Source organism: Poecilia reticulata, linkage group LG20, assembly GCF_000633615.1.
Source record: "Poecilia reticulata strain Guanapo linkage group LG20, Guppy_female_1.0+MT, whole genome shotgun sequence".
NCBI lineage: Eukaryota > Metazoa > Chordata > Actinopteri > Cyprinodontiformes > Poeciliidae > Poecilia > Poecilia reticulata.
In genome coordinates this window covers 25,696,809-25,708,627 of record NC_024350.1, presented here as the reverse complement: position 1 = coordinate 25,708,627, position 11,819 = coordinate 25,696,809, and the positions used below count along the sequence as shown (strand labels likewise).

The following is an 11,819-nucleotide window of genomic DNA, read 5'->3' as shown; positions in this document are numbered from 1 at the left end:
TCACATGGATCCGGTCACATGGATCCGTTTAAATGGTCGGGATCCAAAATCTGAAATTATTTTAGTTCAACTGAAACAACATTCACACTTTGACAGCTACTTTTAATTTAAAGGACATTTTTATATGTTAAACTCTTGCAGTCTTGAAAGCACAACAGTGAATTTGGACCACAGATGGAAAAAAAGGAGTAAATTTCTGCCAAAAAATGTCAGAAATTTTCTTGGAAAAAAAACAAGAAATTTCTGAATTTGGAAAGTCAAAAATTTAATAGAAAAAAACCCTCAGAATATTTTAGATTGATTTCAGATTTTTTTTTTAAATATTGGAAGTGAAGTAAACAAAAATTTAAAAATTCAGATTGTTTCTAGAAAATACACCACTTTTCTAACGCTGAAATTTCCATGTTCTTTTCTAGAACATTTCTGAAATTAACCTCAAAATTTTTGACTTTTCAAACTTTCAAAATTTCTGGGATTGTCTGGTGGAAAAGTACTAAAAGTTCTGCTCCTTCTCTTTTTATCTCAATAGTCCAAAATGCTTAAACTCACATCTTAATGAGATTTTAACTTGACTGGAAACAATAAAATTTCCCTCCATGCACTTTGTTAATGAGTTTTAATTGTTGCTCACGTTGAAAGCATTTTTCAGTCTTCGCCATCTTTTGTTTGAAAGTGTTTCATTTTTGCTCCTTTGTTTTTCTCTATCAGGTTTTGATGCAACTTTTGCATTTGAACTACAAATTTTCAGCGTTTTTAGCAGTTTTCTGTAATTTTTCCCTGTTCAGGTGATGAAAGGTGCAGCTACGTGTTTCTACGCCTTCATTGGGTTTGACATCATCGCAACGACGGGAGAGGAGGCGAAAAACGCCAACACATCCATCCCCTACGCCATCACCGCCTCGCTGGTCACCTGCCTCACCGCCTACGTCTCGGTCAGTTCACACATGTTCATTAAAAACACGTCGTGTGAAGGAAGGGTCAAAACGCTGCTCAGTGGGGTATTCATTAGGTTTAGGGGCAAATTACTTTCTGCCCTTATAAAATCATTAGGAAACAGATTTTGTGTTGAACTCTTGGTATTGAGTTGTTGGTTTTGGAGGACCTGGTTTGGATCTTACTCTGGACCTTTTTAAATCTTTATGTTGGGTATCTCTGGACTGGATCTTGACTTGATCTGGAACCGTGTATTTCTGATCTTGTCCTGCTGTTGTTGTCATTTTGATCTTGACTTGGTGTGTTAATGTCTTGGTTTTGCCTTGATATTCAAAATCTTAACTGGGTCTGGATGCATTGAATGTTTAGGCTGCGTTCACACTGCAGCCTGAAGTGACTCAATTCAGATTCTTTTGCCAGGGCCGTTCACTCTGCCAGTAAATGCTTCCTGTATGAGTTCTGCAGTGTGAACGGGAAAACAACCTGAAAGTGTCCCGCCTGCGCAGTAGAGGGCGCCATAGCGTCAGCGTTCTCAGCGTTCTGCCAACCGCCATAAAAAGAAGAAGAAGAGTTCAGAGTTTGCGGAAGTAAACATGGAGGCTAACGGTGGAGCTTAGCTTATATATTTGAAGTTGTTGTCCAACCGGAGCAGCAAATTAACAACTTAATCCTCATATAATCCGTCATGGTTGTTGTTTTTCTTCCTGCTCGTATCAGGAGCAGTTTAGTGAGATTTGTTGAGAATCAGTGACGTTCAGTTCGGATGAATGCGGCCTGGACGTTATGGTCGCATTTGAATCGGATACGTATCGGATATGGATCACATTCTAAAAGAATCTAACCTGTTCTGTTCACGCTGCCATGAAAAGATCGGATACAGGTCACATTACGTTAAAACGATCTGAACTGGGTCACTTCAGGCTGCAGTGTGAACGCAGCCTTAGTCTCTGACTGGTCCTCATTTCCTTTTTAAAAAGGTTTTGTTGGCTCTGATGGCCTTTATTTGAAAGTAGTTTGACAGGAAATAGGGGAATGAAAGAGGGGAAGACATCTGGGAAATGTTGCCAGGCCGGGAGTCGAACCTGTGACTACCACGTGACTGAGGCCTCCATACGCGGGTCGTGCTTTTTGCCGCTGCACCACCAGTTTTGACCACTAGCTGTGGTCGTCTTTGTTTCCCTCCAGGTGAGCGTGATCCTCACCCTTATGGTTCCCTATAACCTGATCGATGGATCCGCTCCGCTCATGGAGATGTTTGCTGTTCACGGCTTCATGTGGGGAAAATACACGGTGGCTGTCGGCTCCATAGCTGGACTCACCGTCTCACTGCTGGGCTCCTTGTTCCCGATGCCGAGGGTCATCTACGCCATGGCCCGCGACGGGCTGCTGTTCAGGTGAAGACTCAGCTGAAGCACACCAACGTAACAAAACCAACAAAAGCTCATTTTCTGTTTCGTGTGTCTGAAGGTTCCTGACGCACGTCTCGGCTCTCACACACACCCCAGCGGTGGCGTGTGTGGTGTCGGGAAGCTTCGCCGCCGTTCTGGCTCTCCTGGTGAGCCTCCGCGACCTGATCGAGATGATGTCCATTGGCACTTTGCTGGCTTACACTCTGGTCAGTGTGTGTGTGCTGCTGCTTCGCTACCAGCCCGACAAAGACACGGACACACACCAGTTTATCTCAGAGGAAGACGTGGACAACGTCAAGGACGCTGGGGATGAACCTACCAAAGACGACCACATCATGATGGAGGGCTCCGACCGCGACGGATCCTCCTACCACGCTGGCGGGACTGAAGGCGAGGCAGACGACTCGCATTTCCACACCGGACCTCCCTCTCTGTTGAAAAGACTTCTGGGCGGCCATTACTACACCCTGCGACTCCGGCTGGGAATCCCCGACTCAACGGCACGACCAACCCCCGCCTCCGGCCGGATCGTCACCAGATGCACCCTGTCCCTCTTCTTCATGTCCTTCCTCTTCTGGTCCACCGTCATCTTTGGTGTGGAGCAGGGCTCAGGCGCCGCCGCCGTGTTTTCAGGCCTGATGGCGACGCTGATGCTGGGATCGCTGGCCAGGCTCCTGATGCTCATCATGCAGCAGCCGGAGAGCAAGCAGAGGCTGCCCTACATGGCCCCGTGTGTCCCCTTCGTTCCTGCGGCGGCCATATTGGTTAACAGTTACCTCATGCTGAAACTGTCCTCTCTCACCTGGGCCAGATTCACCATCTGGTGTCTGATAGGTGAGTTCAAACCTTCAGGTTGTAGCATCAAAACCTTCCTACATGTCGGTACACAATGCTGCAAACAAAGAGGAAATAATTAGATTTTACGTCATAAATATTTAGTTACATTCAGGTGTGAAATTCAGTTGAATCTTATTTCCTAATTTTGTGGTCCTTATTGTGTCTTTTCACCTTTTTATGTGAGGTTTAGAATAAGTAGCAATGACATATTTTGGAGCAAACCCAAATGTGGGCGGAGTCAGACACAGTCCAATCAACAGTCCATGTTTATTTCTGTCATGCAGAATTTGATTTGCATGTTTGTCCAAATATGGTGTCTAACAAAATTTTGCATCTAAATGGTTCTTTGAAGTTGGAATATCACACAAATAAATACTTTTAAGACAAATGTGATTTGAAGAATTGTGCAGCTAATTGAAAATGTTTTGCCCACCAGGTGGCAGCACTGGCATTAAATTAACTTGGATAAGATGCGTTCTTTTCAAACTGCATTCAGACATTTTGAATTCAGTTCAAAATGTCCGACTCTGCTCGGTGTTTGGGCCTCAGGTTTCTAACAGCCGCTCTGAATAATGGTGGAGTTTTAGCAGTTTGGGATAAGTGTTATAAAGTGTTAAACATTTTATTATAATATTCTGCATGTTTTTCTAGAAGTTCATTATTCTGTAAAATGTGTCGATGTTGGTAAATCTGCCCCCAGGCCTGCTGATCTACGGCTGCTACGGCGTTTGGCACAGCACCTTGGAGCTGGACGCCCGCGAGCAGCAGGCCCACGCCAGCTCCTACCGTCGCTACGACGACAACCTGGACGACACCTTCTCCCCCGACGACGACCTTTACCCCCAGGAGCAGGACGAGAGGCCCTACCAGGGCTGGTCCGCCCCGGAGGAGAGCCGGCACCGCCACCAGAACCAGGAGGAGGAGCCATATGAGAGCCAGGCAGAGGATGATGGGGAGCAGCAGGGGTACCAGTCTGGAGCCGGAGTCCAGAACCTGACCGGAGGCAGCAGGTCCAGAGGACGGACCAACTTTGGGTTTGATGATGAAGATGACTGAAGATAGGAGGACGGAAACTTTAAAGGGGCAGGATCATGTGTTTTCCAGTTGTTATAAAAATGCTGTATATCAAATATGACTTAAAAGAAATGTAATTAGTAATTTAACTCCTTGAAATTGGGTCTCTGTCTCTTTAAAATCTCCTGCTCTTTCTGAAACTCCGCCTCCAGGAAGTCGTCCCAACATGGCTCCTCTGTCAACCCTTTAACAACGTTTCACCAGCGCAGCGCTGAGCAGCAGCTCCACCTGGTGGTTGCTAATTGCTGCTGGCTAGTCTGAAGGAGCTCAGGGGGAGGAGCTGCGCCTCGAAGGCGGGACTGGGTCCAACCAGGCGTTTTGCAGCTGTTTGGTTGCCATGGAGATTGAAGTATTTCTCAAACATGAAAGAATCAAGAAGATGTTACATGATGCTGCCCCTTTAAAGATGATAAAATCCTTTGCAGATCAAACAGACATTTTAGAGCTTTATTCAAACCAAGGCGGCCATCTTTTGGTTTCCTCCATGTTGACGGACATGACGGGCTCAAACTGAGCCTCTGAGACCACCAACAGTCTGGTTAAAGAAGAACCATCATCGTCTCAGCAGAGACATCCTGACAGCAAACCACTCAGAAACTGAGCCAGACTGCTGACCAAAGTTCTGATGAAAGACTCACATCTGACAGTATTTGTCTTTCTTTGTGTGATTAATCAGTTCAGGTGTGTCCAGCTCTAATTTATTTATCATTTCCCTTACCTAACTGCGTCTCGGTCAGAAGCCGCTCGTGGTTTTGGTTGATGTTTGGTTTATTTACGGTTTTGTTGTTCCTGTTTTTTCCTTTAACCTTCCTCTGCGTTTTGATTGATGGGTTCTGGCTGGTTCTGGTTCTGCTGGAGGTTTCCTGTTGAAAGGTGTTGTTTCCTTCCACTGTCGCCACATGCTGCTCAGGTGTCTGAGCACTGAGGCCTTTCTAACGATTAAATGATCCACTTTGATTGTCTTGCAGAAGTATTGACACACACATTTAAAGTTCACATTTTTGTTCATTATTTTAAGTTGCGCAATTTTATGTTCAGTGGAAACTCAGCTACTGATACCAGTCTATAATTTACTGATAACCGATTGATTGATTATGGATCATCATAAAGACCTGAGCGGTCTGGTTCTGGTCCGGTTCTGGTCTGGATCTGGTCCAGTTCTGGTCTGGTTCCGGTCTGGTTCTGGTCTGGTTCTGGTCCGGTTCTGGTCTGGTTCTGGTCCGGTTCTGGTCCGGTTCTGGTCTGGTTCCGGTCTGGTTCTGGTCTGGTTCCGGTCTGGTTCTGGTCTGGTTCCGGTCTGGTTCTGGTCCAGTTCTGGTCCGGTTCTGGTCTGGTTCTGGTCTGGTTCTGGTCCGGGTTGGTGCTCTTTCAGGATGTTCCGTCTCCTCATCCTCACATCGTCTCTTCCTGCTCTTTGCTGTTAATGTTTAAAACAATAAAGCTCCAGACCCGTGGAGGCTCTCTGACTTCCTGATCAGGTTCAGGTGTCGCCACGGCAACGGCAAACGGGTATCACCACGGCAACAGCCAACCTGCTGATAAAACAGGTTGGTTTCCTCATCCTGCTCTGCAGATTAGGGTGATGGAAAGAGGCCGTCCAGCTGCTCAGAACAGTTTGTTTAGTCTAATATTCCTAAACGGATCAATCAGAAGAGTATAAATAATTTCATTTAAATGTGACAGGAGAACAAGAAACATTTCTTGGTTGAACAAAAACGATTTGAAATATTCAAGTTTATCTCTTTTTTTTTATAACATTTTCAACTTTGTCCAGGATTTCAGCTTAAATTCGAGACTTAAAACTGAATCAGGATTTTTTTTTCACTTTCAGACTTTAAGAAAATAAAACTTCTCATTCTGATATTAAAGTTGGTTTATAACGACGTGAAGATGGAGAAAAAAGTATTAGCTCAATAATTTAAAGACAGAAACCAAATAATTTTACATGTTTATGAACCATATTTGATCCATTTTTGATTTCTTACTCAAAAATAATCCTACTTGAACAATATTAATCTCTATCCTGTAATCACGGGCATAATGGATGCATCAAGGCATCCACCGGTTCTGTTCAGATCAGAACCAGGACAGTTCGGTTGTTTCCTGTTAAAAATAATCTTGGATTATGAAACTTTCTGCAGCTGCACCTCGATATCTTCTGGACCTTTTCCTGCAGCATCCAGTCAGTTCAGAAGGTCAGAGGTTAAATGATGATTCGCCTTAAATCATCATCTTTCATCAGCCTCTCGTTACAATCTGAATTTTCATAAATGTTCTAAGACATTCAAATGTAAATCAAACGCCGTTGCCTTGTTGTTCCCTTAATGACTGAAGATAAACACAAGTTGCCTTTAATACGGTTTAATACGGTTCTCTGTTGACCTTCTCTGATATAACTGTTGTTGTTACCATAGTTACCGTTACCAAAATAAAAACACGGGACATTAACGGCAGTTACACTAAACAAAAGTAGCTGAACCCAGTCGGTCTTTAGGCGAAGTAGAGCGAACAGCATGTTGAGTAGGATGTGGATTATCAGCAGCAACAAAAAGTTACTAAATTCAGGGTTCCGACCTAAAGTTAGCTCAAATGCTAAAGTTAGCTCAAATGCTAAAGTTAGCTCAAATGCTAAAGTTAGCTTAAATGCTGTCAGTTGCACGTGTGATGTCACCAGCATGTTGGTTTATATTGACTTAATCCCTTCATTAGATTTGTGAAAGAAAGAAAACAGGAAGGGCAGCAGCTCAGCCGTCTGCATGTTCAGGACTGTTTGGCAGCTGCAGCTTCTGGATACTTTGGATGTTTTCCTGCTTGAAAACACCTGATTTTAATTATCCACATCATGAAAGTCTCCTGTAGAGACTCGGAAAGTAACTCAGTACTGACGGAGATGCGATCAAACCTTCTGTATTTCATAAAGTTGTTTTTAAGTAATAAAGTTAAATTAATAGCATATTTGGGAGCATCAAAGTTGTTTTCTGTGTAAAAGTTATGAAATACTTAAAGAGAACCAAAAAGAGCTGTTACAGTTAGTTTGACCTTTTTGTTTCACCAGACAAATCAATCACAATAATTTATTATTTACGATGTTAGAATGAAAGAAACAAAGCAAATCATTAATGTTGTGTTTTAATTTCTCAATAATAATTTTATCAAAATTAAAAATAATAAGAAAGTCTCCATATGTATCCAGTTCCTGTTGCTCCATTATCAGACCACAGTCTGGTGGAGGCCACACAAAGTCAGTCCAGGGCCCAGAAATGGCCCCTGGGCCACACGTTGGACACCCCAGATCCAAAGGAAAGGATGTGCTGCTGCAGAAGAATTAACTTTCACATCAACCTGTTGAAATTATTTTTTGCTTTTGTGGGAAAATGAATGTTGTGAAAAATTGTATTTTGACTCAAATAAATCAAACAGAGACTCTATTTTAAGGTAAAATTAAACTTTTATTTCTGAATCATTTCAAGAAAAAGGAATCATACATTTTGGTTAAAGTAAAGTAAATATAAAAAGTGAAAAAACAACAACTGACAAACAGCAATATTTAGCATTAAAATTTACCTAAGCTAACTCATTTATAATGAGAAAAGAGAAAAGTTATTAAAATATAAATGAAAGAAGCTCAAATGTATAACAATATGGCATTGATTTAAAACGATATAAAAAGATCTTCTGAATGTGTTTAACTTGCTGAACTTGTGTAATTTTCCTGACAGGATCATGTCCAGCTGTACCTGCCTTGAAATTGGGCCTCTGTCTCTTTAAGAAGCTCCTGTTCTTTCTGAAACTCCGCCCTAAGGAAGTCATCACAACATGGCTCCTCTATTAACCCTTTATCAACATTTTGTCAGCGTTGCTCTGAGAAGTAGCTCGTACTTCTGATCCACAGTTCAACCAGGTGTTTGCTAATTGCTGCTGGCTAGTCTGAAGGAGCCGAGTTGGGGAGGAGCCATTCCAACCAGGTTGCCATGGAGATCACAGGATTTCTTAAACATGCATGAAGAATAAAAGTAACACTCCAGGTATATTTTTGATGAGGGAATAACATCATAACATGATATGAAGCTCAAAGTGTTGATTTTGCAGGTTACTGGCCCTTTAACTAGAATTATGTTTTTAATTCATTTACAATTTTTTGTTATATTCCCCAAAAGGCTTCTGTGACTTTAAAGCATTAAGTGATAAAATCAGATATCTGAGATGCATTTCAAGCCTTTTGGTTTAATTTCTTATCCAATGAAACTTGAAGTACTTTTCAGTTTTCACTAATCCTTGACTGATGAACAGGCCTCCGGTCACTAGGTGGCAGCAGCGGTCAGATCACTCAACAGCCTGCCGGTTCGAGGAGAGAGGAAGCAGCGGACAGACACGCTGGTGTAAACGGATCTGACGGGACGGAGGAGGAGGATAAACTAACATCCGTGTTTCTGTGTTGTTTTCAGGACGGATCCACAAGGAGAACATGCAGAAAGAACCAGGCCGGGATTTGAACCCAGAACCTTCTTACTGTACCGAAACATTTCAGGTAAATTTCTGATCCAACTTTTTAGACACCACCTCAGTTTTAAACAGAGAAACACATATCAAGAGTAATAAAATAGCTTAAAACTAAAAAAATCGGATGGATACATAAAGCTAGAGATGCACCGATCCAATATCAATATCGGTTTTGGTCCAGATATTGAAAGAAATTCTAGATCGGGTATCAGAAACAATGTGCCTGATTGATAAGTGCAGATCTATTGAGCTTAACTCTATGTTTTGTGGTCGTAACATTTTTAGATTATATTTATAACTATGTTGTATTTAAAGCTGCAGTATGTAACTTTTATTAAAAAATATATGTTTCTACATATTTGTTAAAAACACCGACATCCTCCACCTCCTCCCCGATCTGTTACTGCTGCCTGAAGAAATGCACCAAAAACAACCAATCAGAGCGGGAGGAGGGTCTTAGCGGAGAAACAACTTCCTGTTAAGGTAAACTGTTTATGCTATGCTAACTTGGATTAGCATTCACAACAGGATGAGCAGCACCCAGAGGGTAGTTACACACTGCAGCTTTAACTGAGCTGTACCGGAGCAGGGCTATCAAATACATTTGTAATTCAAAACTTTTGTCTTTGTTTTTAAAAAAGAAATGTTTTAAGTCAATTCTTTGCATTTTCCAGTTCTGATACCAAACCTCAGATATCGGTTTTGTTCGGTGTATCGGTGCATCGCGGGTGAACCGCGTGCAGGACGGGAAGCCGGTCGCCCCTCACACCCGCTCAGTCTTGGCGTGGTTGGCGGAGCTGTCGACCTCCCGGGCGGTTCCGCCCCGTCTGGAGTAGAAGAAGCTGTTCTCCCGGGACGGGTTGGTGATGAGGGCGACCTGGAAGCAGAGGATGACGACGCCGCCCAGCAGGCAGAGCCCGGCTCCCACCCAGCCCACGTACAGAGAGTAGCCGAAGGACATGAGGTGCTCCGCTTTGTTCGCCCCGACCGGGAACCAGACGGTCGCTACGGCACCAAAAACAGCTGCGTGACAAAGAAAGGATGAGGAAAAGGTGATTAGTGTCATATCTGAACTGTCCGTCTCGTCCACCAGGAAGCGGATTCGGTCGGGTCAGGAAGGAGCCGCTTGTTTTTATTTCTCCTCTAAAACGGCTGAAAGTCCTGGAGGAGTAAACATGTCCTCCAGCTGCTCAGGGTTAAACTCGCCTCTCTGAAGCTGTTCCTACAACCAAGAAGCTCAAAAAAGTACAGAAAACTCAAAAGCTACTAAATAAAAAATATATCTTTAAAGCTGCTGCAGAATTAAACGTTTAAAAAATATATTTTTTACATATTTGTTGAAGCTGCCTGTATATTAAAATGATATAAAATGAGACAGATCATCTGTGAAAAAATCAACCTCCTCTGTCTTCTCTCAGTGCTGACCAGAAACAACCAATCATAGTCAGGAGGCGGGTCTTAGTGCTGTCAATCACCCCTCCATGTGGCGCTGCTTATCCCAGCTAAAGCTAGCATAGCCTGTCATGAATGCTAAGGCTAGTTAACATGGCCACCGATGACGGCGGACAAATGGTTTTCCTTTAACAGTGAGTTGTTTCTTTAGCACATTTAGCAGTGCGTACATGAGGTTGACTGACAGCGCTAAGCTCCGCCTCCTGGTTCCGATTGGTTGCTTTTGGTGCATTTCTTCATAAAGTAGCTCAGACAGGAGGTGAGGAGATCGATCTGTTACTACCTGGTGAAGGTTAACAAATATCTAAATCACATATTTTTATAAAAGTTACATTAAATCTCAAAACAAAAAAAAATCAGCATTTTTACATTAAGTTCAGATAAAATAACTTTCAATCCTCCAGGACCACAGCTGTGTGCAGCATGCAGGAAAAATACCGTCTGCTGGAAGCTGGAGCTACTTTTCACTCAGGAGAAAATAAATCTTTTTTTTTTTCCAGGGAAACGATGTGTGTCTGGCGTCTTCCTCACCCATGACGATGAAGAGGACGCCGCCCACCTGGGTGCGGCGCTTCTTAACGGTGGCGGAGTAGTTGCTAGGCAACCGAATGCAGGGCATGGACATGAGGACCAGCAGCAGGGCGGGGACGCCCAGGAGACACGCGGCGATCATCAGAGCCCGGGACACCTGGACGTACGCTGCCAGACACGGAGAAACATCTGGTTATGATGCTGCCAACGCCGCAGCGCTCACATCTGGAGCCGCGGCTGCTGGAATGCAGCGCAGCACTGGGAGCACTGGGAGGTACGTCTCAAACCATCGACATGTTGCTGCTGCACTGACATGTTTTCAGTTCAGCTATTTATTCATGTTAATACCTAGAAGTACACAATGTTTGGAATTAAGACTTAATTTATCCATAAATCTGTGCAAAACTAACAAGCAGCAAAAAGTTCAAATCCAAACTCATCTGCAGGTTTTCAGAGTTTTAATTTTTTTTTTAAGAAAACATAATATCAAATATATCATAAGATTATTTTGCCTTATATATCTGTGCACTTAATATATGTAATAATCACACAGAACATGTAAAAATTCTGCTTCTTGAATAGTTTGGCTGAGACAGTTGGTGAAAGTTTTTCATTAATCAGTGAATTGGATTATAAGTTAGAATGAGCGCGATAATTTCCATTCTGATGATACATAATTTTGTTTACAGAGACATTATTATCCATTTTGTTGATTATAAGTCATTTTTTATTTCTGTTTATTGATTGTTTTTGGTTTTTATTTGGATATTTAAAATATCTTCCAGTTCCAGTGTGAAGATCTATTTACAAAATTAAAGTTTGTCTCTGAGGGGTGAACTTGAATTACATGATCAATATATTACTTGAAAATGGTCTCAAAATAACAATATTATAATTTATTTTGATAATTGCTGGGACAGTTTATTGCCCACTAACATTTGTTATGGTGCAGGTCTGACGCTGTGGGAGGAGCTTCTGCTGATTTTATATCTGGTTTATTTCCAAGACTGAACAATAAAGTTAAAGGAGCAGCAGGAAGCAGCAGCAGGACCAGGTTAAAGGAGCAGCAGGACCAGGTTAAAG

General features: G+C 42.6%; 2 protein-coding genes and 1 long non-coding RNA gene across 3 annotated transcripts in view; 2 read left to right on the top strand and 1 right to left on the bottom strand.

The window, feature by feature from the left end:
* The window catches only part of slc7a14b (solute carrier family 7 member 14b), a 9,037-nt gene extending 4,689 nt beyond the window's left edge, over positions 1–4,348 (top strand). Inside the window, exons 5-8 of the mRNA XM_008396911.2 lie at positions 786–932; positions 2,119–2,327; positions 2,401–3,176; positions 3,880–4,348. Of these exons, the coding sequence (XP_008395133.1) occupies positions 786–932; positions 2,119–2,327; positions 2,401–3,176; positions 3,880–4,235 (1,488 nt within the window). The 3' untranslated portion in view covers positions 4,236–4,348. The remainder of the gene's footprint in view (positions 1–785; positions 933–2,118; positions 2,328–2,400; positions 3,177–3,879) is intronic.
* A 4,809-nt stretch (positions 4,349–9,157) lies between these two features.
* Positions 9,158–11,819, bottom strand: part of LOC103457006 (claudin-11) — a 5,886-nt gene continuing 3,224 nt past the window's right edge. Inside the window, exons 2-3 of the mRNA XM_008396912.2 lie at positions 10,737–10,904; positions 9,158–9,776 (exon numbers count right to left, since the gene is read on the bottom strand). Coding sequence (XP_008395134.1) covers positions 9,517–9,776; positions 10,737–10,904 — 428 coding nt within the window. The 3' untranslated portion in view covers positions 9,158–9,516. The remainder of the gene's footprint in view (positions 9,777–10,736; positions 10,905–11,819) is intronic.
* The window catches only part of LOC108165694 (uncharacterized), a 3,216-nt gene continuing 2,311 nt past the window's right edge, over positions 10,915–11,819 (top strand). Inside the window, exons 1-2 of the long non-coding RNA XR_001776018.1 lie at positions 10,915–11,010; positions 11,689–11,812. This is a non-coding gene — a long non-coding RNA (uncharacterized LOC108165694). The remainder of the gene's footprint in view (positions 11,011–11,688; positions 11,813–11,819) is intronic.